At 43.6% G+C, this 27,209-nt stretch overlaps 3 protein-coding genes across 10 annotated transcripts in view; 1 reads left to right on the top strand and 2 right to left on the bottom strand.

Annotated features, from left to right (window-relative positions):
* Positions 1 to 341: 341 nt before the first annotated feature.
* Positions 342 to 7,998, bottom strand: LOC108498995 (lysozyme g-like). 4 transcript variants are annotated; one of them, XM_017818362.1, is made up of 7 exons: positions 6,193 to 7,998; positions 6,027 to 6,102; positions 4,679 to 4,753; positions 3,762 to 3,851; positions 2,498 to 2,694; positions 2,123 to 2,261; positions 342 to 1,458 (listed from the first exon to the last, which is right to left on the bottom strand). In XM_017818362.1, exons 3-7 carry the CDS (start codon positions 4,719 to 4,721, stop codon positions 1,328 to 1,330), a joined length of 600 nt encoding a protein of 199 aa, XP_017673851.1. In that variant the 5' UTR covers positions 4,722 to 4,753; positions 6,027 to 6,102; positions 6,193 to 7,998; the 3' UTR covers positions 342 to 1,327. The 4 variants fall into 4 exon arrangements, with proteins under 4 accessions (XP_017673851.1, XP_017673850.1, XP_017673852.1 ...); XM_017818361.1 differs by having other exon boundaries at positions 6,027 to 7,998; XM_017818363.1 differs by lacking the exons at positions 6,027 to 6,102; positions 6,193 to 7,998 and having other exon boundaries at positions 4,679 to 4,957.
* A 5,404-nt stretch (positions 7,999 to 13,402) lies between these two features.
* On the bottom strand, positions 13,403 to 22,823 carry TXNDC9 (thioredoxin domain containing 9). 5 transcript variants are annotated; one of them, XM_017818484.1, is made up of 5 exons: positions 22,731 to 22,823; positions 20,870 to 21,086; positions 18,488 to 18,606; positions 16,292 to 16,546; positions 13,403 to 14,940 (listed from the first exon to the last, which is right to left on the bottom strand). In XM_017818484.1, exons 2-5 carry the CDS (start codon positions 21,056 to 21,058, stop codon positions 14,823 to 14,825), a joined length of 681 nt encoding a protein of 226 aa, XP_017673973.1. In that variant the 5' UTR covers positions 21,059 to 21,086; positions 22,731 to 22,823; the 3' UTR covers positions 13,403 to 14,822. The 5 variants fall into 5 exon arrangements, with proteins under 5 accessions (XP_017673973.1, XP_017673976.1, XP_017673972.1 ...); XM_017818487.1 differs by having other exon boundaries at positions 22,625 to 22,761; XM_017818483.1 differs by having other exon boundaries at positions 22,621 to 22,735.
* Positions 22,824 to 24,785: 1,962 nt separating this feature from the next.
* Positions 24,786 to 27,209, top strand: part of EIF5B (eukaryotic translation initiation factor 5B) — a 36,704-nt gene continuing 34,280 nt past the window's right edge. Inside the window, exon 1 of the mRNA XM_017818383.1 lies at positions 24,786 to 24,890. Coding sequence (XP_017673872.1) covers positions 24,856 to 24,890 — 35 coding nt within the window. The 5' untranslated portion in view covers positions 24,786 to 24,855. The remainder of the gene's footprint in view (positions 24,891 to 27,209) is intronic.

The following is a 27,209-nucleotide window of genomic DNA, read 5'->3' as shown; positions in this document are numbered from 1 at the left end:
CTTCTACATCAGCAAAGGTGACAGCTGGCAGAAAGGTGCTCTGATACCTCCAAAATGGAAATTCAAAAGGCTAAATGTGAACATCCTTATTCTCTTGTTCACAGGTTTGGGTCAGTGGCCAGGCTCAGGCCCAGCTCTTCTCAGCTATCCAGTCTCCAGCACCATATTCCTTTCCTTGTTCTCAAACTAAGTTTTAGACCCATTCCAAGAGTACCAAACCGGGTTATTTACTCAAGTTGTAGGTTGCTACCCATAGAGCCCCATGAAATTGAAAAAAAACAACACTGGAATTTAACATTTATCTTTATTTTCTCTCTTATTCTTATCATTATTCTCAGTATTATTCTAATTATTATTCTAATTAAACATAAATTGGCACCCAGAGACCCATCCACATAGAAGACCACTTTCAAACAGACCTTATAAGCCCAGAGCTAATTCACTCCTATTAGAAGCTGGGATACCTGGCAGAGGGATGGATGCTGAAATGCTTTTAAATTTGGAGGAAACCCAACATAAGGGAGCCAAAGATAAAGCAGAAAAGGGCGTGGGGATTTTTACCAACACTGTTGCTGTGATACAGCTCCTGGGTGGGTATGTACGGGGCTGACTCCTACTGAGGGCTGGTCTCTAATGGAAAGGTGTTTTGCATGCCTGCTGTGGCCCTTGGAGTACTTTCTATATAGAGGATTTCCCCTATGTGAGGCTGCTTTTCACCCTTAAGAGATCCCTAGCCCCACCACGGCCATGGACTCCAAGGCTTGGTAGACTAACCAAATCATGTGTAGCATTGTCCCCCTCAAGGTTGGCCACAGGAATACTCAGCTACTGCAGAGACCAAAGGCTCGTTGGTCTCTTCATTGCCCCTTAGCCAGCAGCATCAAGGAGAGGGAAAATTTTAACTCAGGGACTTCATCCCCTGCATTGGCCATGAAGAGGAAAGGAGGTGGATGGAGGTGATGGGAAGAGCACAGCTGATGTCCAGGGAGAGCTGCTTGTGTGCTTGCGTCTGGGGGATGCATGAACAGCCCTGGGTTCAGCTCCAAATAGGAAGAGTCACATTCCTCACTCAAAATTTAAACACTGCTGGTCTGTCCCCATCTGCTTCTCAAAGACCCCAAGCTTGTGGTATCTCATCCCTGTGGGTTCCCTGGAAGGCAGTGCTGAGCTCGCCCATTGGTGAGTGGGGAGCTGGGATTTGCTGGAGTGAGCAAGGTGCTGTTGGAAATGCTCCCAGCATCGGTCCTGCCAGAAGACCTGCTCTGGGTACTGTGATCACTGCTAGTCTGTGCAGAGGAGAGGCTCAGTGGTGGGGCAGGTTTATGAGCTAGAACCCATTTCTCTTGAAGTACTGGGCTCGCCTAATCACGCTGTTGACGTAGTTGTTGTCTCTGCTGCATGGGTCTTCCTCGTAGACCTGGAGATTGCCCATTCTTGCATGGTAGGTGCAGATTCCCCCTGGAAAGAGTTAAGAAGGAGTTGTTTTGGGCTTTTAAGTAAGACATAGAGTTTTAAGAGTAAAAATTTCTAGCTGAAAGTGCCATGCATCTCATCAAACATACATAACTGCTTGGCAAAGTGCTAACTGTGCATTGTTGTTGAAAAGGGACTGATTTTGTAAAATCTTTGTTGCTACAGTGAAGGAACCCATGATTCTCTCCAAATGCGGTTGAAAATGGCATACTGTTTCCAGAAAAGTGTGTAATCTAAAAAGGCAGTATCAGAGCAAGGATGGGAGAGTAAATTATAGCACAGAGGGAACGAACCACCATGAAGATAACATGGACTATAGGGGCACCTGGATCCCAAGATTCCTGGACACAACAGCCTGCCACGATAAGCTCATTGTGTTGTGGTGCCTCAATTTCTGCCTCAGTTTCCCCAGTGGCTTGTGTTCGGTTATTTTCTACCTTATTTATCCACCTGACAGCTATTTCACATTGCTGATCTGCCAGTTTGGAATTGCCTCTTTTAAATTCAAAAACTGGGTTTGGTTGGGGTTTTTATTGTAAGACATGCTGTAAAATCTGCCAGACTGATGCTCTTTTTCCTTTAAAAGTGACACCAATGAGTGCACAATACTCTCAGTGTATCCCTTTCAGGTATACAGCCCATTGTGTACCTCTCAGCTGCCGATCCCAGGTCCAGGTAGGATGTCTTGTCCGTACTTCATTGATTGAAAGAACTAGAATAGCTGAGCACTGATTTATGTGTTCTTCACTATCCCACACTGCATAAGGCTGCTGTAGCTGCCTGCTGATCTAGAAAAGACAAGCAAGAAAATGGGTTTCCCCCTGAATGCAACCCCTGCTGTAGCTTCTTCCTCTTCATTGGCCCCCCAGGCTGCAACTCATTGAAGTGACCTTATTCCAGACACTTGAGAACAACCTTTGATTTTAGTGCCGTTTTGAATACAGAACAGTCATTTGCTAAGGTCAGGACCTGGGGTATGCATTAAATTACTGTGCTGTTACTCATACTTATCATCCTGATGTACCTGCATCAAGCCGTACTTCTGCCGTCCCTGGTCCCAGCCGTTGTTCAGGAGCAGGCCAACACGGCTCTCCTGTGACATGATGGCACCAATGAGAGCTGGGTCCAAGCACAGGTTTCTGGCTACTCGTCTAATCGGGACCTCATATTTCCTCAGGCGCACGAGGTCTGCCTCAGCAGTCCTCCGTACCATGGCATATCCTGCAGCGTAGGAAAAGGCAGACTTAAACACATCCCTGTCCAAAACCCTGCCTTTCCCCTTGAGCAGATGTATCAAAGAAGTAACTCAAATTCTGAAGGAATTGCATCTACGCTGAACTGGGCAGTGGAGCTTGAGGAAAAAGCACAGCCCTATTGGCTCTGACCATGGCTAGGAAGCTGCTGTGCCAGTACCCAAGGGGAAGAGGGAGGCTTCTCAGGAAGTGGAACCACATGTTCGTGGTCCTTTTCTTCTGCAGTTCCACTGTAAATGTGGCTCTGGAGTCAGAAGAGTGAAATTTCAAAAGGGATTTGCAAAAATAGATACACATTACTACTGACCAGACAAACTGGAGTAACTGTTATATATTCTGTCTATAGAAAGAAGGACTTTTTAAAGTAATTTTGGAACAGTTTGGAAACAAGCAGGTGTGTTCAGATCCATGCTTGGACACTGACAGTCAAGGTGTCTGCCCTGAAAGAGCCTACATCTAAAGCATGTGGCCAAATTCCTGGAGATATGAGCAGTATTAACCTGACACAGTCAGATGTGCAATGACAGGGAAATAACATGAGGAAAGAAAGAGAGAAATGTGAAGGAGTTACCAAACACTAGTCATCCAGAAGTAGGATGGCTACACACTTGGGACCTTTGCCCTGTAAAATGTGTCTCTGACAGGTCACCACTGGCCAGCTCAGCCAACATGCCAGCACTCAGAACCTGGATCTGTGCATCTTCACCTTCCAGCATACGGGCCCTGGGGTTTTGTGAGGATGCTGATGCCAAAGTCCTGGCTGATGAAGAAACCGTTTTAACTGAAAAGGGGTGGTACTACTTCCCTTTACTCTGAGGCTGAAGATCCTCACTACAGGACCTGGGGTTTATGCTTCCACTTTCCACCAGACCTGGAGGCTTCACAGCACCCGCCATTTTGGGAGAGGAAGTGTTGCTTTCTCCCTTTTGACTAATTGAATAGCTGCACCACATTTAATTTGGCAATAACAGTAAGTAAAGCATCTCTCTGTCAGGTAGAAACAGGTCGACAAGTCAAGCAATGGATGATACCTACCACAATCTGGGGCTCTTACAGCTGTACAGGACACCGTGGGGGCTGGAAGAGCACTTATATCACCATAGCAACTGTAACTCATGGATGGAGCTGAAATATTAAACGGAGGTGTTTGAACACATAAGATCTCAGAGCAGTATTGTACAAGTGCTGCAAGTGCATACAAGTTGAGCATGAGGGAGTCACCCAGACCTGCAGTCCACAATCCCCTTGTGTTGGCCCTGCTAGTACAGTTGCCACTGCTCTCCATCAGTAATGCTATCAAAGAAAGTAGAGAACAGAAATTTGTTCTTTTCTAACTGAATATGTTGAAGCAAGTGGATCTAATGAAAATTTAGATGAATATGTGCCTGCCCTGTTAGGTCTAAAGGCTGGTGTGGGAATGAAGAACCACAGTCTCTGCATTTATTTCAGAGGGCTCTTCCCATTCAATGCCCCCATTGTCCAGGATCTTTCAGATGATGGCTGGAGGTACCTGAGAACCCTGGCTGGAAGTGTCTCCTGTGTCCCTCCATAACCTGGTGAGGAATTAATTCAGGAGAATGCTTGCCTCAGTCTGTGAAAATTACCCCATTTCCTTAGTAACCAAGGAACAAACAGCCTCCATCAAACAGCTTGCCACATTTGTGAGACCATTTCTGAGCAGGTAGAGAGACTGGATAAGGTTAGCTGGAAAAATCAAGAGGAGCTATGTCTGTGACTCCCTTTTGGTTTCAGTCCCATACTCCAGATATGCTGGTTTAAAAGACGTGTGGGCAGCAAGTGGCCTCATACAGCAGCCGAGGACCTTTAGCCACACAGGGTTTTACAGGGCCATGCAGAAAGGGAACCTTAAGCCTGTCTGCACACCTCCTCTCTGTGGTCCTTCTGCAAACAATTCCCACTGTGATTTTGACAGCAACCCAAACCCATCTCACCGACAAGGGCTGAAAGGCCCAGCAAGAGCAGTGCGGGGATCATGGCGATGGCTCTCCTCAGCTGTCCCAGGAGACCTGGAAACACAGCAGTTTGCAAAACATGAAGAAATCACTGCTGATCTTCAACAGCACTGTAGCAAAGTTGGGGTGCCAAAAGCTCCTGCCCTGAGGCACCAGACAGGGATGGCATTTGCTGAAGAGGGGTTGGGGAGCAGAGGCACCTTCTCTGCAGCGCGCGCTCTCCTTGGGGAGCTTGGGATCAGGGAGGTCCCTGTTGGCAGCCTGGACCAGCAGGGACCTTTTTAGTCCCTGTCAGTTCTCATTGCTTGCTCACATGGCCCCTCCTGAACACCCATAGCGTGTCTTTACAATGACAAGGTATCCCATCTTTGCTTTAATTTTGTAGGTGTTTGAAGTCTAATGTGCTACAAAGTGCACACATCCATTGCTTCTCTGTTCAAAAAGGATTTTTGCTTGGCTTTTGGAAAAACTTGCTTTCAAAAATCAAGCAATATGACCCTTAATTCTCTGCTAAGAGCATGCAAGGCAACTCCAAGATTTATTTAGTGAAATAATACTTCTCTGTGCAATAACAGCAGATAATCATTTTACTAATAAATGCATCTGTTGTGCTTATTAAAAAAATTCCAAAACGTCATCAGATAATAGCTATCAAATGCAAAAAGCATTGACTGTATTTGGCTTGCTGGTTAACACATTTAAACAGAGGAGCTTTTATGGCTTACAAATACTTTTTTCCCCAAGAAGATTTCAAATAAAAAACACACCACGAGTCTTGTAGGCAGTCATCACTAATGCTGTTAACACTTGAAAATACATTATCAATTTTAATAATGTGTGACCTTTTCTCTAGACTGCATTTCTACTGCAAACCAGACTGCACGAATGGAGAAACATGGATAGTCCACCAGTGTCATTGGAGAGGCTCCAATGAGTAAGTGAGCCTATTCAAGAAAAATGTTCACAGATGGAGCTGGGTACACGCAGGAACTCAGTTTGACCTCTAGCACTAACACCGAGTATTTACAAGCCCAGATCAATATAGCTTGACCCAATACCTATAAATGCAATGGCACATCCATATGGGTCTGCATCAAAAGCTACAGGCTGTAGCTCTTTCCGCATGTAGGAAATTGTCAGATTATAAAGTTTTAAGTTACCAGCCATTTTTTCCCCCTCCCATCACAAAAACCTCACAGGCCTGAGTTAGATACAGCATAGCAATCACAATATTGATAAAATGGTAAATCAAAACAAAAGGCTAAATCAAAACAAAGTAAAGGCTTCTGGCTCTAAATAAATGTTCTAAGAGTGAATTCAGACTCACCTGTCTTCAGTTGGCCTTCCTCTGAGGCAGGTCACTTGATGACTTTTATATATACATGTAGGAAGAGGTATCCACCCTATGGGAATTGGAATGTTAATTCCTACCTAGTGTGATGACTATTTTAAAGTACAATAAGTAATATATATTAAGAGCTTAGAACTCTTACGATTTCTTTCATCCAAAGATTTGCACAAGTAGTTGTTAGTCAGACTCAGGACAACTCTGTGAAAGGAAATAAATACTGGTTTTCCTCCATCAATAAGCACATTGCTGCACAATAAATGACTTGCAGAAAGTATTGCAGTGAATCAGTTGCAGAGGCTAGGCAAAAATCAGATCCCTATCTACTGCTCTCCTTGCTTTGTGTCTGAGTTAGTCTGGGCACATTTCTGGAAGGATTTTTTTTGTCTCATTTCCTCAGTGATTTCAGATTGGCAGGCTTTTAATTAAGAATTCTACTTTTGTATGAATTTTTAAAAGGGTAATTGAAGAAAAGCCTCTCACTGCTTCATTGATTATGGCAAATTTAATTCGGAAAGGGAACTTGAATACTTTGAGGACAGAGGCAGGATTTGACTGTCAGATTTAGGGAGGCAGGATGCTGCAGCCGAAATTAGGAAGAAGTAAACTGGTCCCTCAGCAGCTGAAGCTAGAGGGGACACACAGAGGGTCTCTGAAAGACTTGCACCTTGTGGCCAAAAGACTTTTCACATATCTAAAACATCTGAGTCATTTCGAGAAGGAAGGATGGTCTGGGAGGCCAGTGCCCTTCAATCCTGTCCCCTTTGCCATGTTTTTCTCTTCCCAAGACTGCCCAGCATGTGTGGAGGGTAGGAAGGCAAAATTTTTTTCCAGTACCTTTCTGCTCATTATTTAATAAATCACAAATCCATCTATTCCCATTGCTCCTCTGGGCTTGAGATGTGGCAGGTAGGAAACACTGCTTTGGTCAGATACTGATTACTGGGTTCAAAATCAAGTGATGGGTATTAGTCTGTAAAGCACAGGAGATGATCAAGTGGGTTGTGTCACCTCAAAAATCAATAAACACAAGTATCATAGACTCGAATCCTGAGATAGTATGAAAGAGGGAACCTTCACTGGTGAACCTAACCTTCTTGTTCCAGGAGGGTTGGAATATGAGTTAAGGTGAGTCTTAAGTATAGAACTCATAATGACATCTTCCCAAGATTACAACAAGGCTAGGCAACCATTTTTCATGTATGAACCTGATATCTTTGTGGTATCTCAGACTAGACTATCACTTAGTCCTTTTACTGGGGTTTAACATTTCAAACAGTAGAGGTTTAACAGGTAGAAAATAGAAACATCACATGTACGGTGTGGCTTTAATCTTTTCAAAAGGAAATAGTGACTGAAGAAATGCTGGAAGGGAAGAAAGACAGAAGAAATGATCTGGGGAAAGTTCATAGTGCACAGCTTGATGGCAACAAGGCAATTCTACAGAACAAGGCAATTTATATTAGAAAGAGATGTATTCTATCAAATAGATTATAGTAATTTAGTATTAACATCCAGTTACATTTTATAAAAACAGCATCATGTTAGTGACAATAAACTAGTGTTCCTCTGTCACTGAACCTGTGTTCATGCTGATGACTTGAGACCTTTTTTTTGAGAAGTAGCCTCTGATCTTAGGTAAGATTTCTTTCCTAATGTGTTGGTCACTTGTTGACAGTCCTTAAGATAAAGGTTTGAATTTAAATACTGTTTCTTTTTGCTATGTATTTTTCTCTTTCATTTATTAACTATGTAACCACATATTTTCTACATTTCACAGTAGTCACATGAATTCTTAATGCCTCCTTTGCTTTGCATTGCTCTTTATGTACTTACTGAGTGGATGCTACGTTTTAAGTGCAATTATTTTTTTCTGTGCTGCTGTAGGCTTTTAGGTCCCTGGGACAGATTCCTTGTATTCACATGATTTCCAGTATAAATCCAAATAAGAGGATATTTTCTCAGTAGCACTATGAAGTGGAGTTTTTCTCGCTAAAAACCTCTTTATCTTCACAAAATTTGCCGACTGCCTTATAGCGTAAAAGCCAAAAGTCGGCAGCCTTTACGGAAACACAGTCATGCTCACATACATTGAATGAAGCAGAACGGTGTGTTTGTCCAAGGCACCACCATGTAATGAGAGCTGCATGATGTTAGAAAACACCATCTTCTGCTGTGGGGCTGTAAATCCAGAGCATTGAATTCAGGTGAACCACTTAACGAGAGTAGGCTGCATCTGTCACTAGTATGTCACAATTTTTCATTTTTATGATAGATTTAATTCAGAAAATTACATCAACAGTACAGTGCCAATACATATTCTCTTTGTCCTGGATTTTGGTCAGCACAGCGTGTGACTGAGGGAGGGAGGAGATGGAAAGTCAGAGAAAGAGTAGGAATTCACTTATCAAATGGTATCTGCATCTTAAATTCAAGAAGCAGGAAAGCTTCCTCGTATTCACAGGGGCATTCTGGCAATAAGCTGCAGTCAGTGACCACAGACATGGTTTCTCCATGGTCTGTCACTGACACTGTTACGTTGAGTTAAAGACAGAACAGAGTGGACAAAAAAATGTCACCTGACAAAATAGCATTTCCCACTTGTTTTACATAAACTAGAAGGGAGCATACCTGAGATCTAAAGCACATCAAGGTTCAATACCATCAGTTCTTTCCTACTCACAGATTTTGACTTTTTTTTTACCCTCATGTCAGGTGAAGTTTTTTCATTCCACTTAATGGAGATGTGACCAAAATGGACCAACATTTTTTAAATAGCATTATATATTGTATATGTTATTCTCCTTCATGTTGCAGGTTACAGCATCACATGTCACTGGGTGGTAAGAATACTATCTAAAATTACCTGGAACAATACCACATTAATTATCGTCTCTTGTGAGTTCAACTGGTTTCATAACATTGACAGGCAGATGCATTTCTCAGGCTGTTCCTTTTGTCTTGTGTGTAATTATAGGTAACACCAGGTATTCACAGACTTTGTAACTGCTTTATAGGGAAGCTGCCCATCACTTCTGACGCACATCGGATGCCTACCACTAACTGACCAGTTAAAAATGCATCTGTAGCATCATCTCAGACAATCCCTCCAGAGCTGTACTCCCCAACTTTTAAAGAGACACACCCAGTTTAATAATTAAATTTCTATAGTTTTTCTTTTCTATATCTAGTATACCTGGAAGTAATCATAGAATCATTTAGGTTGGAAAAGATCGTCTAGCCCAACCATTAACCCAGCACTGCCGATTCCACCCCTAAACCATGTTCCTAAGTGCCACATCTACATATCTTTTAAATAGCAAATGTCTTCAAACTTGTGAGACAGAAGGCTCTCAGTTTTCACGATGTTCAGAAATGAATAGGTGCTGAGGGCCCAAGCAGAAATGCAGGGTGGGGGATGAATGGATTGAGAGCAGCCCTGAGGAGAATGACTTGGGAGTGTTGGTTGACAAGAAGCTCAACGAGAGCCAGCAATGTGCCCTTGCAGCTCAGAAAGCCAACTGTGTCCTGGGCTGCATCAAAGGGACTGTGAACAGCAGGTCGAGGGAGGTGATTCTCCCCCTCCACTAAGGTCTCATGAGATCCCCCTTGGAATACTGCATCCAGCTCTGGACCTCCAACGTAAGAAGGATGTGGACCTGCTAGAGCAAGTCCAGAGAAGAGCCACTAAGTTGATCAGAGGGCTGGAGCACCTCTCATATGAAGACAGGCTGAGAGAGTTGGGACTGTTCAGCCTGGAGAAGAGAAGGCTCTGGGGAGACCTTACAGCACCTTCCAGTACCTAAAGGAGGCCAACAAGAGAGCTAGGGGGGGACTTTGTACAAGGGCATGTAGTGATAGGACAAGGGGTACTACTGAAAGAGGGTAGGTTTGGATTTTGGTTGCCCAGAGAAGTTGGTTGCCCTGGAAGTGTTCAAGGCCAGGCTGGATGGAGCTTTGAGTAACCTGCTCTAGTGGAAGGTGTCCCTGCCCATGGCAGGGGGGTTTGAACCAGGCAATATTTTAAGGTCCCTTCCAACACAAACCATTCTGTGATTCTATAACTATTAAGAGCATTTCTGTGTGCCTGGAATTAATGATGCAAAGCATTGAGGACTCTCAACGTTTTAGAAACCAAACAGGAAACAACTTCAGACTTTTTTCTAGGGCAGCACACTAACAAAAGGAATAATTAGCAAGGAGGAAGTAGATCAGGAAGGCAATTAATGTTGTTTAGTGTATTACAATCACCTGATTTTCATACAATGTCATCTTGGGAAAAGCCAATCATTACTGGAGATTGTGTGGTTTGTGATGCAGGTAAGTTAATTTTTAAACCTTTTTTATAGGAGTTAAATGTTGAAATCGTACCATCGGGCAGGTGACACTTGAACAGGTGGTGCTCAAAAACACAAAGTATATTACACAGATTCAACACTGAGCTATGTGGCTACTGGATCAGTTGTGGTTTATCTTAGGCAGCTTAAACCATGGCTATAATAACTGATCCAAAAAAATGTAGCCTTACAACATGCACCTCATAGGATTTCTAAAAGCACGTTTTCTTAACTACTTCCTTTCCATCAACAAGCATCAAATATCTCTCAGTGTATGTGCATTTAAAGTTAATTCACCAAGTTTGAACAAGAGTTTTTTTGGGTGAAGCTCTGGGGTCTTAGGTACTACTTTAGCTAGTTTGATGTGTTACCTTTAAATTGATGAAGAAGGTATGAGCGTAAGTTCCCTTTTGTAGCATAGGATATAGAACAGCGCTTTGCAGGGGGACAGGTAACAAGGAGCATCTGCCAGACTGCACTGTCTCGGATCACCACAATCATATTGGACAGACTTACTGCTGAAGGCTCCAAAGCGTGATCCAACAACAAAAGTTCAGAGTAGACCTTTTTTTGGCAAATGTGGTGGAACCTATCTCTATTTATCCTTTAAAGGGGGCTCGGGGGCAACATTCCCCTCAGAACATTCTAAAATATTCTACTGTAACATCAAGTACTTTCTACTTCCAATTCCTAGAGAGGCTTTTCTTCAACTCCAGAGTGTAACTCTCACTCTCAAACAGTTGTATAGAGCTGTTCTAAACAGACAGACAGTTCAACCCACTACTGAAAGAATTTTCCTTTCAAAAACTGAAATACACAGCTATTGTATATGCAATGAGTACAAAAGCCATCTTATTTCTGCATCAGCTTGTGCTTGTTTGTGTGTGCATGCGGGAGATGAAATGACAACATTCCTCACACTGAGTTGAAGACACCAGCTTTGCTCTTAAATGGAAGACAAAGGGCTTATTTTAGAAACTCTACTGTTCAAAGCCTAAATTTTCTACAGAAAATTCCATAGAAAAGTTTTCATTTTAGAATTTCTAGATGGTAAATAGCACAGTGGGGGTTACTTGGAACAGAGGACTAGAAGGCATCAATTCATCTTTTGAGTTGGCCTCCCCCAATGACACTTATGACACTATGACTCCCTATGACACTTGCAGGCAATCCAGCCTACTAACGAGGTCTGAGAGCAGCTGTGCCGTTGTCGCCTTCTCCAGAGTTTGTTTCTTGTCCTCTCTCTTTCCGGGACTAGACTTCTTCATTCTTTCCAAATCCCAAAGCTCAACTCAGCACTTAATTTCTGGGTAGATTTCTTGAGCAGACCAGCACAAGGGAAACACAAGATCAATCAGTGATCAAAGAATGTCCAGTGAAGTCCAAATAATCCAGCATTAAGAGCTGAACAACCCAGATCCTGTTTGGTTATTACTGCCTTCATGCATTTCTTCAACAATCACTTCATGCAAGCACCTGGCACAGACTAAAGCACTAATCATTACTAAAGTGACATGCTGAGTTTGGGCATAAGCCCCATCACTTCCAAGCTAGACGTGAACATTTCTGATCTCTTCGCTGTCTAACACCCTTTCACGGATAACACATGCCAGACCAGGTACCATTTTGTGATCAGCCTGGGCTCAGGAACCGTAGTCAGTCATGTCCAATCTATCTGCCACAAGCAATTAACCATGTGCAACCTGTGTCCTTTCTGGATATTGAGTATCATCATCATCATCATCATCTCATTTATTAGCCATATGGCCACTAGATCGCTGTTAATAAAGATAATCTTTCTGGTTTTCAAGTCTGAACAGCTGACATTTGTTTCAGCTGGTGTTCTCTGTATTGTGACACTTCTAGCTTGCTGTCCCAGGTTTTATTATCATGGACAATTCATTAAATTAATGGGCACTGCAAAATCACTGAACTCTACAACACAAGAATAATTTGTTCCTCACTACCCAAACTAGACAGATTTCCCACTTCTTAAAGAACTTATAGGTTTCTGCAAAAATAAAATTTTTGGGTTGGGATTGTTCATCTCAAAGTAATATGCAAAATGGAGATGTCACCAAGAGGACTGTTCAGTAACAGTTTTAAGGTTCATTCAAGACAGAAAATGCAGAAAGCAGACATGAAAGAACTGAAGGAACAGATCTAGGAGACTGCTACTTCAAAATAAAGTTAAGCTTATTATTACAAACAGTCTCAATTTCCGTCTATACCCATGGCAAGAGTGTCCCTGTCCAATGCAAGGGGATTGGAACTAGATGATTTTTAAAGTCTCTTCCAACTCAGGCCAGACCATCATTTTATGATTCTACTCAAACCACACATTCCTGCAAACTCCTTGTATCAGCACTGGAGCACGTGAGGTCACGTTACAAACCAGATGAAAAAGAGCTCCCAGGAAGAATGAAGGAAGATTAACCTAGGAAAAAAAATCATCAGCTTAAAGTGACATGAAACCACAGACTCTGAGTAGGATTTGCATTGAGTTTGTAATGAGGCTGTTCACACGTGGAACTGAGTAACCTCCAACAACGCACCATGCTGGAATCCTGACAAGCCCATGTGTTTCCACACAGCATGCAACTGCATTAGACATGATTTTGTATTTCCACAGCCTGTTCAACATAATTAGACTCAGAGATGAGTCCTGCTAAGACACTTGTAAAGATACTGTTGGAACATTGGTTTCCTGAATTTCATGCAACTGGATAAAGAAAAAAAGAAAAAGGAGCACTTTCTAATGCATTTGGAGAGTTTGTGCATTAAAAAGGATATCAACTCAAAGGAGGTTGACTTTATGCCTCTCCTGGGTGAAGAGGGAGCTGTGTACATCTTAAGCTGATTGCCTTCTCATAGAGATCTCATACTGTTAAGACAGAACTGTAAGTAGTTTGCTAGAAATCTAGAAAGAGCTCATAAAACTTTCTGATGGACTTTATTAAAAGAAAATTAACCCACAGCACCTAGACTTCCTTCTTTGAAAGGATGCAGTAGTCAACATTAGAATTAAAATAATTTTATTTCAATGTACATGAACAGAAATAAAATATAATTTTTTTAAACTTAAAGAGATATATTGCTGGGCTGGCCCAATCACAAGTGTTCTCCACTACAAGGCAGCAAACTGACTAGACCCACTTCACTGCTTTTTGGGCCAAATGGATTCAAATACCACCTCAAAAAGGGTCCTTCAGCACAAAGCAAATTATTTTTTTGAAAACAAAAAGAAAACTCATCAACTCTTCACCTAGCCAGAAATTTTACATTGTGTCCAAGGAAGATCTCCCTTGAAAATTCTGTCCATTATTGAAGAACAGTACACAGTATGCGGTGCTATATCTAAACTTAACGATCAAGGTTTCTCCCAAATACTTTTCTCTATTCTACTCTCTTGTACAAAGCATCTCCTATAAAATCCAAACATTCACAACCACAGAATTATACAAACCCATCAACAAGGCAGTTTTCAATATGCTTGTTGCTATGTGCTATTACCTGCTGTATCAGCTCTGACATGCAGTGTCATGACATAGATGGTACAAAGGCATTTCTCTTGGCCATCTGTTTCAGAATTCACAGAAGTTAATGACTGTTTTTACAATTTATAGCGCAATGCAGTTAATTTATTTAATGTCATGATATGGCACCATAAGATAAGGAATCGTTTGTTAAAATGCACAATTTCTTTACTAATCATTTTATGGGGCTTTACTGATAATATAAGAATAAACTTAAAAAGGCAACTGGAAGAGGAACTGATGGAGAAAAATAATTTTTTAAAGTGTCTGTTACCTCTTTTAATAAAGAAAAAACAGAAAAAAACTCCTGTAGCTGTCAGATTTAGCAGAACCAACAGAATTTGTTCCTCACTCAACACGGTTAAACTGTGGCCTCCTTGCCACATGATGTGGATACTTGGATGAGGTTTTAAAGAGATTTTTCTTCCATTATTTTAACCAGCAAATGCTCTCAGATACGGAGTTCCCCAAGCCACAGATTGCTTCACAGATTGTGGGGAAGCATTGCTATCTGCTCACCCTGTTTTCACTCTTCCTTGTGCATCTGCTTTTAGCCACTGAAACTGGATACTGGGCCAGAGGGAACTTTGGTCTGACTTCATACAGCTGTTTCTAAGTTACTTCAAAACATTTCATAAGCTTACACTTACTAAAACCAAAATTCATCATTTGCCATGTCATTTAGTTAGAAGGACTAAGATTTTTGAATTACAAATGACTTCCAAAAGAGGAAAAAAAAATATTTAAGCTTTTTTCCGCTATGACTCAGTTGTATAAAACTGTATAGAAAAATGAGAATTATGTGCAGATGTAATGAAAAGCAGTAAGCTTTATAAAAAACATTCTTAGAAATGTACCACGCATAAACAAAAGATGATTTACAAATATATTTAGTGGCTCTTCTAGTCATCATCAGAATCTGAATCATATATCTTTCCTCTGATGGTCTTCTTATCCAGCTTTGTAAAGCTTGTTCCATATTTCTTTTGACTTTGAAAAGGTGGGTCCATCAAGTTTCCACTAGGGGAAAAGGGTAAGACAAGTTGATTAAAGACATATTCATACAGACAATAAGCAGCATCTCTAATGACCTGTTTCTCCAGAAAAAAAATCGTAAGAGACCACAATGCCGATTCCCTAAAGCCACTTTAAGTACCACCGTGATGTTGCCAGCATAGCAATCTGACCTGAACAGTTTTTCCCCTAAATACAGTTTATCCTTTCACCATCTGCTATCCCACAGGTTGAAGGCAAATAACTATTTCTAGGCTCTGAGGAAGACTATGGCCTTTTCAGGGACTCCAGAGAGCAGGACATTATTTTCAGAGCAGTGTGGAAACATGGCTCACTTTGCAAAGCCAAGGTCTGGCAAAACGAACAAAAAATGAAGCAACTCCCCCACAGCACAAGGAGTCAAAACCAAATACACAGTACTAGTAAGGTCAAGTAGGAAGCAAATTTATGCCATAAGACAGTGTATGCATATTTACTAAATTCAATGCTGTTTGGTATAAATCCTGTGAAAGATTTTTCCCATAAAAGGCTGTTGCTGTCTAGAATATACATCCAAGCTGTCTTTGACTCCTTTGCAGATTTGCTTGTTACTGAACTGGGAATTACTACTTGTTCTGAGTTACAAATTTTAATTTCAGTCACTTCACCTGAAGTTCAACAGCTATTAAGCCAAATAGAACAGTGCCAAAGACATTAAAAACAAAAGACCAAAATTAACCTAAAAAAATAAAGATGACATTTGAGCCACACTGGAAAGCAAAGCAAAAAGTCTTGGTAAATAGTTCTCCTGTGAAGTTAGGTTATTGTGGTGACATATCTACTACTGCCTTCTGTCCTGTAGCCTTTAATGTAGTATCTATTATGATTATATTGTACTGGTACTCAAATAATTTATTTACACTTCTTCAATTTATTTTCCTTTTCTGTACTGTTCATTGGAAAACAAACATATCCATGTGTGTGATATGGACTAAAGAGGACTTCCTCAGTTGTCTCTGAGGTAGATTGAAAATGCTCAGATTTTACTGCGTTGCAGCTGTGACAAGAAGCATCTAGAGCTGATTTAGACAGGATTATATGAGATGCACAACTTTGAGGCCATATCAAAGCAGCACAGCTACTCCATACACCTCATTGGAAGAATTGGGTTTATTTTTATTACTATACAAAAAGGACAACATAACACTCATTACAAGGGCTCAATACTTTGCCAAAGAGATTCTCTTCCTTCCCTTGCCAGAGCATTCAGATTAAACTCTCATATCAAAGTCAAAAACTTTCACAGATTTTCCTGTCTGCAAGTATGTTCTCCTTGCACTTTATCTGAAAATAAAACAACCACAAACCGATTAATTACCTGTAATTAATTATGTCTGCACAGCCTAATCTCCATTCTAAGGTTTCTGTAGTGAAGTCATCAGTGTTACCGAGATCAGTAAAGCCCACAACGTAGTCCTGCGTTTTTCCATCTTTTATTAGTGCTAGAGTGGGAATTACTTTGATGCGCAGTCTCTCGCACAGGAAAGGAGATTTTTCAGCATTTAATTTCAAGAATTTTGTCTCAATGTGCTTTTTTGCCAATACAGTCAAATGCTTGTCCATTATTTGGCACCTGTAGAAAAAATTACCCAAAATATGTAAAGTGTTAGAATGGATACAGTGAATAACATGTATTTTAGAGAAAGTTTAAAAGGAGCAGTAAAGAGCTAGTTCTGTCATGTTACTACCTCAGACGTGACTTTTCTAATTAAGAATTTAATTTGAACAGAAACTGTGTTTTAGACGTAGCTGGATTCAATGACTAATAGAGGAACAGCCTGGAGCACCTTTAGTGCACAATTACACCATTCACTTCTCTAATTTCTTCCTAATTACTTCCACATACACTTGCAAGCCTCTCTCTCATTTCTTGAGTACCGCACTTATTGTTGAAATTTCTTTCTGATTTCTATTGTTCCTGCTCTAGCTTCGCTCCCTGTCAGCTGGAAAAATTTCGCTATACAAGGTTTCTTCAGAGAAGTACTTTCAACATGTTACAGCATTTTGGATTTTTGCAGTCACTACCTTCACAGCTGAGATGCAGTAATTCACTGTAAGGGAAAAAAAAAAGTGATTTGCACAGACTGCTACAGCAGGGCTACAGGCAAAGTATTTCACTTTTCTGTTGCCATGGAATAGGAGTAAGTATACAATTCTTTACTAATTGTTTCTCAGCTGAGGGACAGTGACATGAACTGCTCAAAATACTTGTCAGATGACAGAGATTTGTGGACTCGTCACCTGCAACCTCAACTCTCTGGATCATCTTCTCTAAGCAATTTGGCTTAGCTGCAAAAACGCCGATGTGACTGTCCTTCAACTCAAGAGGAGAGCTGAACAGAACAAAGAGCTGGAGGAAGCAAAGATGAAAGCAACTTGGTATGGTGGTTGGTTAACCAGAGACATGGGCTTCAAGCTGGTTGTCAGCACAACACATTTTACAAAGCACTTCCTCTAAAGTTCATTCTCCTGTCTGAGTCTACCAGACTTTGCCGGTTCAAGACATAAGAACCAAACAACCCAAACCTGTTTCTAAGCTACTTTATTTGCAGTGACAGCTTTCAACTTCTTTGAGTAAAAGCTAGCCAAATAGAACCACTTCATGTATTTCTGAAACTTAAACACTGAACTTAGAAAATGTGGGACACAGATACCTCACTGCATAATCCAGCCTCGACCTCTTTCAGTTTCTCACATTGAGGCTGTTTCAGTTTATATTCTGTAAGCTAGAGAGAACATAACACCTTTGGGGGGAAAAAAAAACCCCAACAAACCAAAACCAGGACAACTGGCTCCTCCTTCAACAAACTACTCTACTTTCCAACTGCATTTTAACAGAATGCATTGAAAGAGACCCAGTGAGGAACAGCCTATAACCAAGAACTTCTGAAATTCTTCCAAGGAAGTGGGAGATCTCATTTTCAGTTCCTATTTTGAGTCAGGACATATTCTCAGATCTAGGTGTCTCATACTCTAAAGAAGTGATATAATCACAAAGGCACAGTCACAAAGGGAAAGCAGCTGCAATTTGTATCCAGAGATCCTTTCAAAGTAAAAGGTTAAATTCTCAAGATGCATAGACAAGATTTTGGTTATACTTTTATTTTTGTTTGCCAGACCCGCCAAGAATATTTCTATGTGGAATAACCAAAGCCATATTTCTGAAATGCTGCTCTGCTACGGTCACTACATTTACAGACTGGCTGCCTCAAACTAAATCAATAATGAAACACAGCAGTCTCTCAAATATTGTAAAAAAGGTTGTACATTTATGTTTTAATCAATTATATAACAGAGTATTAATTGTTGTCAAATCACGTTCAGAATAACTCTAATGGAAAAAATACATTTAAAAAAAATCAAATGTCTTGAGAAGTGAGATTTGTAATGAAAGAATTTGAATACTTCTAAAAATGCCTGCTTATTTGTGGGGTTTGAAAGAATAAAAGAATACATCTGTTTTTGTAGACACCTCTACACAAAAGGTTTCTTCAGCATGGCTTTTTTACTATACCTGAATGTTGTATCTCTGTAGAAATGGCAAACAACATTTTTACTTTCTTTGACTTCTTGGAAAAAGTCTCTCTCACTGGGGATTTCTCTGTATTCTCCGTGTCCTTTTGAAAGCCATTCCTTTTGGAAAACATAAAAGGAAATAATTAGCATAGAGTTTGTTAGTCCTGCATCTGGTGTGTAAGCTTTACAGATTTCAGAAAAATTAAAGAGGGGGCCTGAAGTGAAAAACCATTTCATACAGTCACAGAGAAACAAATTATATCCTGTGCTTCAGTTACATTTTGAAAATATGTAAATACCACTAGGCCTAGGTTTGGGCTTGCCTCTTTTTCAACAGCAGATATGTGGCTGAGCAGTAAGGCCACCCTTTGCTTATTTGAAAATACAAATCTTGTACAGAGCTGCATAAATTTCTGCAATGCAGCCTCTCAGTAAGACAAGACTAGTTCAAAGAATACCACAACAAAAATTCTCAGCATTTGAAAAGCGCCAGTTGACAGCTTGGGCTACTCTCTCTGAAATGTTTTTGTACATTTCAGAACTCTTCTCTAAAACTTAATCAAGCCACTACATGTATTAAACAGATTTCTTTTAAGTTTTTCCTCTATGAAAAAAGCCTACTAACTCATCTGCAATAGACGATGTTTATCTATCAAATATACACTGAAGGGATGTCAACATGAACAAGGCTCACAGAAAACCATTCAGAAAACACATATGCACCATTAATCATAAAATGTATGGAGAAACGGAATCTCACAAGCTAAAATTTATATATAACTTCAAAAACTGCCCGACTAAGTGTGTAAATACAGTTTACAAAAAGCTAATCTTCCAGATTTTCAACAGACACACTTAAGGAAAAATCCAGCTTCTACATTACTAGAAGTTAATTGCAGTGTATTAAAACAAGTACAAACTAAGCTAAGTGATTAGAAGTAGCACAGCATGACAAAATTTGACAAAACACTTTAGTTTCCAATGAGGGAAAAAATCTTTATAAATCACTGTTCTTGATCTTCCAGTTTTGTCTTAGCAGAGTTAAGATTAAAAAAAAAAGGTTCTGAGCAAACCAAAGATATCCTGTAAGATAAATTAGGATAGAACAAAGAATTTCCTGAATATTGTATACATTAAAAATTCATAGAAGTATAAGCATATGAAAAAGTCACCATGATGCAAATGACAATGAGTATGTGAGTATGCATTAATTCCCCTCTGCACAATTTTATTCTGGAATAGTGTGGCAGCACACTCCTATTACTGAGCAGTATCCTACTTCACATTTGCATTTGAAAATGTATGAGAACAGTGACTTAAGACCAAACAACATGAAAATGTTTTTGCATGAGATCTATCACATGTTCACATCCAAGTGTTATGACTTCTGAAAAAGGAAAACACTAGAATCAAACATAAACTGAACTTATGAAAACAAGCAAACAGTGTGCCACTTTCTCTACTTCTGCATTTAGAGAATCCAAGCTGCTAATGCTGCCTGTCCTCCAGCATCCCAACCACGCCATGCCATTTTACTGCATTCCCATTTCAAAGCCTGGCATTAGCTTTTAAGGATTCCATCAGAGGCAGAGCATCTCCTCTCAACCCAATCACCTTTCCCCCATCAAAATCTATTTCTTCAGTTGGGTTTGCTTAGGTGGAGTAAGCTAAGAAACCTATGGCTTCCCTGTTTACAGTTCAGGTCTCACACCATATGTTACCAAAATTTTGGTGAGAACTATTGTTCAAAGAGATTTTTGAGGGAGCATAAAGACCACAATTTGACATGAGGTATCAGGGACCAAGGGAGAATTTCTTTCCTGTAAGAAGACATGAATGGTCATACAAAGACAACATTCCACTGGGTTAGAAGGAGTGCGACTAACGATTCCACCCGAGGAACAAGGAAAAACCCGGTATCATCCTTCTACAAAATACCTTAAGAGAACAGCATGCATCACCTACATGCCACAAGTAACAATCCAGAAGCTTCAGAAGGAAGCTTCTGAAGAAAGAAATGAAGGAGCCTAAAGGATTATGAATAGGTTGCCTACAAGGCTTATGCTTCCACATAGTAAAGTTCAGTGAAAATGGACACACTCAAATCTCTGTAGGAGAGTCTTTATCCTATCTGTATTGTAAACAGTCACAGAGGTGCTTCTCTCCTCCTGTTAAAAAACACAAAGCATGCACACATGGACAGACACTTGCTTTCCTAGATAATTTAAAATTAATAAGTATGAAAAGGTGATGAAGAATAAAAAAACCCCAAAACCAGCAAAACAACCCCAAAGCACTTAATTCACATACACAATTTCCCTAGGATTTCCCAAAAGTCTGCTACATGTAACACATCAAGAGCCTGTACTACAGGAATTACTTGTTTCTGCTGCTGAGTCTTTTTTAGTGCCTCAAGCCTCCTCTGTTTAAGGCGTTCCAGTTCATCTTCATCCATTTGGTCCAGCTTCTGTATTTCAGCATCCAGATGTTCTTCCACAACCTTGGTAGACTGAAGGATTTCATTCTCCAGAACTTTTTGAAGTATGTCAACAGGGGTATCGGCAGCCATCTTTAGCTGGGAAGTGATCTCTTCAGAGCTGTGGAAATAGTGACACAAGGAATTAACATTTATGCAAACAATTAAAAGCCTGATCTCTCTTGCAGTTCACACCCTAGAGAAACAAAATACTGTGCTATTTGAAGATAGGAGTAGATAGTTCTTTTCTATACTGCAACCCCCTTTGGAGAATACTTTCACAAGGAACACAAATGGCAACAAAGATACAAGTCAAGTCCTGTTCTCTCAGCCCCAAAGCCACATATTTAAAGTGCAGAGGAAAATGAAACCACTTGTTAATATAAAGAAGAAAAAATCACCAGTTCAAAAGCAGTGAGCCAGATGCACCTACCTTTAATAAATATTCTGAAACAAGAAGATGCAGTTGGAAAGCTCCAAGCTGCATAGGAGGTATATATATATAGGAGGTATAAGATGTCTCAGAACAAATCCAAGTAATGCTCAGTACACAAGTTTCTGGCAGTTGTTTAAAGCAATTACTTTAAGCATCTCAGGCATGTTAACATATCTGCGTTAACACTCCTCATCTAGAAGAAAGATGAGGTGCTTAACAGCAAATGCTTTAGGCCAATACACTGCTTTAATTAGTACCAGAAAACTGCTACGGCAAACACCACCCTATGGTAGCCAGCAACAGGATTTAAAAGCCACTACCTATTGCCGTGTGAAGAAACACAGCCAAAACTATTTTCTCCCCGCTCAAACACATCAAAAGGCACAAAATACTAACTGGGGTGCATGATGAGCTGTGACAACACAATCGATTGTTCTCACCAATAAACTGACACTGCAGAAAACTGCCAGTGTAGTGACTGACAGTCTGAAAAGGGGACAGCACACCGTCACCCTACTCAGGTTCTTAACCCGCAGGCCATGGTTCTGATGTGCTGAGTTTGGGTTCCAGGCTACTCCTGGCTGTATTTCAAAGCAGCTGAGCTGCCAGTGCCACTGGCTGCGCAAGCACGTTGCACACAGAGGCAAGAAAAGCACTTTAAGTAGCGAGAGGCAAAGAACCAACACGAGGGCAGCACTCCAAGTGTACTGCAGCAGCAGCGCCCAGCCTGCCGCCACATCCACTCGTGTCACTGCCACGCTCCCCGACTCGCAGCACCTCGCCTTCCCCCCCTCTTCCCAAAGCTGCTAACCACAAATCTCTCTGTTCCCCAACCCCTTCTCTTGTACTTCCAGAGGGAACAGGAACCTTGCCAGCGCAGATCAGAGGCCAGCAGGTCTCCAGAAGAGGGAGGGAACCCTACTCAGCTGGGGCAGAGACACGTCCTCCCAACAAACAGGAAGAAAAAGGAAGACCAATCCCAGCCAGGATCTACGACAGCCCGAGGGCTCCCGGCGCCCCAGGGGAATGCCAGGTGCCAACAGGATTCTCCTACGCAGCCTGAGGGTTCGGCACCACTGCCGGGGCCGCGGTTCTGCAGCTGGGCCGGGAAGGGGCGCAGGGGGCCCGGCCGAGGGGGCGGCACACGGCGGGGGCACCGCGCAGGCGCCAAGCGCCCCCCTCCGCAGGGCCGCTACAGACAACGCTACAGACAACGCACCCACCCAGCTCCGGACGAGCTCTCCCGGGACACTGCACCGCTCGCCCCGCCGGGCCCGGCACTGCCGCCCGTGGTCACGGCCCCCACACGGCCCCGGCACCGCCGCTCACCCTCCACCGGCCGCGCCCCGACCGCGGTATCGCGAGAGACAGCGCGGGGCGGGGCGCGCGCGGAACTGACTCCCCGGCGCGCCGATTGGCCGGGCCGGCGGCCGCGCGTCCCTACGGGTGGCCGCCCCCGCGCCCGCGGAACTCCTTCCGACGCGCTGATTGGCCGCGGACGCCTGACGTGCGCGTGCGCCCCGCACGCGTGCCAGGTGCGTGTGTGCGCCGCACCTGCGCCCCGGGCGGCGCCCCCCCCCTTCCCACGCCGCCACAGCCCCGCCCCGAGGAGGCCCCGCCCTCCGCCCTCCCCCTCACCGGCGGGGCTGTGCCGGCCCGGGCGCTGCGCGTTCCCACGGCCTTCGCCGCGCTGCCACGGGCGGGGCTCTGCCGCGGGCGGCGGGGGCGTGGCAGCGCCCTTCCAAGCTCCGCCCTTCTTGTTCCAGGCGCTCCGGAGGCTCTGGCGGCTGTAGCGGGAAGTGGGAGCTGGGATCGTGCGCCGCCGCTGCCGCCGGTATTTTGGGGATTCCTCCTCGGGGTTGTGCGTGTGTTGCCGGGGCCGCAGCCCCGCGGGGGTGTGTCGGCCGGGAGCCCCGGGGCCGGGCCCCCGGAGCGAGGGCGAGGGCGGGAGGTGAGTCACGCTGCAGGAGCGGGGCCGCTCCGGCGAGAAGGTGGGATGTGCTGCAGCAGCAGGGGCTCGTCGCCTCTGCTTCCTCTTGTAAGTGCGCTGGAAGATCCTCTGATTTAAATAATGTGATATTAAAGCGTATCTTCAAAAAAAACAACTGAAGTGTTCTGCTGTCGTCTTTCTTTGAAATCTGACTCCCCAGTACCGACGTGGGCTGACAGGCAAGGTGCGGCGGGAAGATAAACTCAGCCTTATCTGAAGTCTGCTGGGAGCCTGGGTGGGAGAGATTGATAGGGAGCTACAGCTATGCAAAGGCAGAGAGAAATAAGAAAGTCAGGGTTTTAGGGAGTGAAGCAATCCTCGGGTTGCAAGGTGAAGAGGTCTGCTCTGTCCGTCAGAGGAATTACTGTGATGGGGTGATGACGACAGAACACGTGCAGCTCTCAAAGCCTATTAAGTACACAGAGTGATGGCTGTGCTCCCTGTGAGTGTTGTTATTCCTGCTCCACCTTGCTTTGCTCTTGTCAGGAGGAGGTGGGGTTGCAGCAGAGAGCCCCTCTGCCTCAATACACTGTTTGCTGCCTTGCTTCCATGCTGTGTGTCTGTGGATGTCAGCTGCCTCCTGCCCCACAGCAGCAGGACCTGGGCTCTCCTGTGAGACAGCCCAGCACCATGTCTGCTCCCAAGGCTCCTTGGAGGGAAGTGGGAGGGAAAGTTTTGTACACTGAGAAAGTTTGGCAAAGGGGGGAATGAATTACCATCCTTTTAGTGCTGCCCGGCAGCCAATTTCCCTGCCATGGAACATCTTCCATCCCTGGAGCTGAGTTTGGTCACTGCCGCAAACCCAGTGCTGCCTCCTTGCCCCCCCCGTAAGGGCCAGTCACCTCAGGGTCAGATGGTGGAGTTTTGGTTACACTTCACCTCCAGCGTGGGGGAGTGCTGGGGATGATGGACCAGCAGAGCCCACGAAGGGCTGGGGGAAAACTACTTGTCTGCCCAGAGGAGCAGTGAGGTGTCCTGGGCACCATGTCCCACACCTGAGCTACTGCCTGGTCACTGTCCTGCTGCTCTGTTCCCTAAAAACTTTCCCCTTAGCCTTTCCGTTCCCACACTTAGACCTAGCCATTCTATTAGCCTACCGGTAAAACCTTTCCAAACGTGTTAAATTTGACTGTTCAGTCAGGTTTCGGGGCTAAATGGGCCACAGTCCTGCCAGCAAGTCTTAGGCCCGCTGAGGAGGCAGGAGGGAAACTACAAATTCGGGGCGTCACTTAGACGTCCTCCCGGGGGCTGCCCGGGGGCCAGACCGACGGGATCGGGGCCGGTTCCAGGAGCCTCTCGGTCGCCGCCCGTTCCCCCTCCGGCCGCCGGGAGGCGCCAGCGCCCGGAGGCCTCACGGCGGGGCGGGGGGGGGGCGGGGCGAGCGCGTGCGCGGCGCGCGGCGGTGCCATATGCGCGGGGCGGTGCGCGGGCTGCGCTGAGGGGTCACGCGCCGGTGTCGCCGCCATGGGCAAGAAGCAGAAGAACCGGAGCGAGGAGAGGTGAGGGGTACGGGGATTCCCTCCCGCTCGTCCCGTCCTCCGGGACCCCTGCCCCGGGCCGCCCGCGGCGGCGTGACACGGCCCACACGGCGCTGAGTCAGGCGTCGGGCCCGGCCGGGGCTCGCGGCCTCGTCGCAGGCGGGGCGCGTCAGGCCTGGCTCGGCCCGGCCGTGCGTGTGTTTGTCCGTGAGGGGCAGGCGGCTCGATTGCCAGCCGAAAAATAGCCGCTTAGTGCAATTGCAGTGCCTCAGGTGTGGGTTTATTAATTATTTTTTCTCTCTTATCGGGCGTTAGTGCAATAGATCGTGCTGAGACAGTGATATCTACGTGCTCAATGCTGTAACAGAGATATCTGCATGTTTAATAAATGCAGATGTTGGATATTCTAGTGGTTGGATGGTAGGAGGATCGCCTCTGTGGTTATGCCCATATCGTCGTGGACACTGCCGCATCTGTGAACTTTTTTTGTGTGTGAGAGTTTCCTATAGAGGCAGCTGTATTAACCATATGGAATGCTGACCGAGTGGTGTTGTGTGTATATACACAAGCAGGAGAGAACGTGTTTTTACTTGTCACTGTAAAGTAACTAATACAAAGATACAGTAAGTTTGAAGAGTGTTTTTAACTTTTAATACTGACAAGTAGTTAAATAAAAACTGATGTCTTAAAATGTGTATAGGCTATAAACTACAACTTTTTTTCCTTAACTTTTTGAGCCATTAGGTGTTCTTAATTCGGATCTAAATGTTACAAAAAAGAAAGAGCAATAATGTAGTTACAGTTACCCTCACTGTTGCTGAGTCCTAAGGTCGGTGGTTTCATTCTGGTGGTTGAGAGGAGCTGTTATGGGGAGCTGTCACATCAGGTGTCCTTCACAAGGAGCATATGGTGGCTCGTGTTGGCTGTTTCATCTTGCTCGCTCAAGGATCCACTTGACATCATTTTTATATACTTGCTAATGTGACTTTGCTCTTCACTGGTTACTCCATGAAGCTCCATGGTGAGCTAACTCCGTTGGTTAGCTCCGCATTAAATCCAAATGTATGAGAGGCATTGAGTGTTAAATGCTGTTCCTTTGCTGTTTGTTACCCTTAAAACCAGTTTTGTCCAGCTCTACATTTTCTTTAGCCAGCCTCTGTCAAGTTGTGGGGTGTCCTGTGCCGAGTCTATAGAAGACATCTCTGTTAATCCATGCCTGCACTCCACTGCGTCCTGTCTCTTCACTTCTCAAGGCCACTGCTCCCATACCAGGCCTGTATTTCTCTACACTACATCATTGTTGTAGAGTTGTGAATATCTCATTCTGTACAGTGCCTGCTCGTCAGTGGTGTCTGTATGAAACTATGGTTGCAGCATGCTTGGGTAAACAGAAGTGGAACAAATTAGACACAGGCACCTGGTCAAGTAGAGAAATTGCTGTCACAGCTAAATCAAGGAACAGTTGCAGACAGGTCAAGAGATGTTCAGCCAAAGTAAGCCTTGGAAGTCTAGTGATGTTTTGGAATAGGTGTTACCTGCAGAGGTAACTTCTGTTGTCTGGTGGTGTTGGTTCTAGCTGACATCCCTGTGAATGTCAAGTTCCCTGAGGGAGAGACTGCATCACGTATTTGCATCTGTAGCTTCAGTTTGGACTTCCAGCATTCCTGATCGGTCTCCCTTCTGTTTCGAGTAGAGTGAGCGAGGAACAGCTTTGCATAATCAAAGGCTCCCAGTATTTGCTTGCCACATCTTCAGTTTTGTGCTATACAGTGTTATTTGTGTCCTCCTCCTTTTCCTCTCTCCTTCCCCAACAATTATGTTACAGGTACAATCCCTTACATCCCTTTTGATTGCAGCTCCCAAAGCATGTGGCAGCTCACAGGCACAACTCGCAATGCAGAGGAAGCAGGAGGGAAGATGCAGGTGGTATGTTTGTGTTTTGTGAATATTGATTTGAGAATTGACGTGGTGACAGGAAGGAGATTTTCTGCTCGTCTTCTGACACAGTGAGACAAGTTACGAAAGGTACAAGTCATGTTTACTTTGCTTTTCTCCCATCACTCCCATAGCTTTGACTTCTGTAGTGGAGTTTCCTCCTCACTTGTTTCTGCTGAGTACAGTGGAGGTCATGCCAATGAGTATTGTTATATGTCTGGGAATTGTGCTGGGAAATGAGGGTGCAGATGAATTTTGTCCCTGTGTACTTATACCCTGTTCCTATGACAAGACCCTGAGTGAGATGGTAGCTGTGGTGAGCAGGAACAGAATAGGAGTGCAGGACTTGCCTGTTATGAATACAGATTGCTGCCCGAACACTACAGATTGGTTCCTACTGTATGA

This window comes from Lepidothrix coronata, unplaced genomic scaffold, assembly GCF_001604755.1.
Source record: "Lepidothrix coronata isolate B3197 unplaced genomic scaffold, Lepidothrix_coronata-1.0 Scaffold68, whole genome shotgun sequence".
NCBI classification, from domain to species: domain Eukaryota; kingdom Metazoa; phylum Chordata; class Aves; order Passeriformes; family Pipridae; genus Lepidothrix; species Lepidothrix coronata.
The sequence above is the reverse complement of the archived record's forward strand: the minus strand, read 5'-3'. Positions and strand labels throughout refer to the sequence as shown.

What these genes read in the sequence shown, in the direction of transcription:
- LOC108498995 (XM_017818360.1), bottom strand. Translation starts at nt 4,011, where the DNA reads ATGGAGAGCAGTGGCAACTGTACTAGCAGGGCCAACACAAGGGGATTG. An exon ending in TGTAAGAGCCCCAGATTGTG is followed by an intron (nt 2,695 to 3,761) that starts GTAGGTATCATC and finishes CCTACGCTGCAG; the next exon opens with GATATGCCATGGTACGGAGG. An exon ending in AGAAGTACGGCTTGATGCAG is followed by an intron (nt 2,262 to 2,497) that starts GTACATCAGGAT and finishes TGTCTTTTCTAG; the next exon opens with ATCAGCAGGCAGCTACAGCA.
- TXNDC9 (XM_017818484.1), bottom strand. Translation starts at nt 21,058, where the DNA reads ATGGCTGCCGATACCCCTGTTGACATACTTCAAAAAGTTCTGGAGAAT. An exon ending in AGACTCAGCAGCAGAAACAA is followed by an intron (nt 18,607 to 20,869) that starts GTAATTCCTGTA and finishes GTTTTCCAAAAG; the next exon opens with GAATGGCTTTCAAAAGGACA. An exon ending in GCAGACATAATTAATTACAG is followed by an intron (nt 14,941 to 16,291) that starts GTAATTAATCGG and finishes CTTTTCCCCTAG; the next exon opens with TGGAAACTTGATGGACCCAC.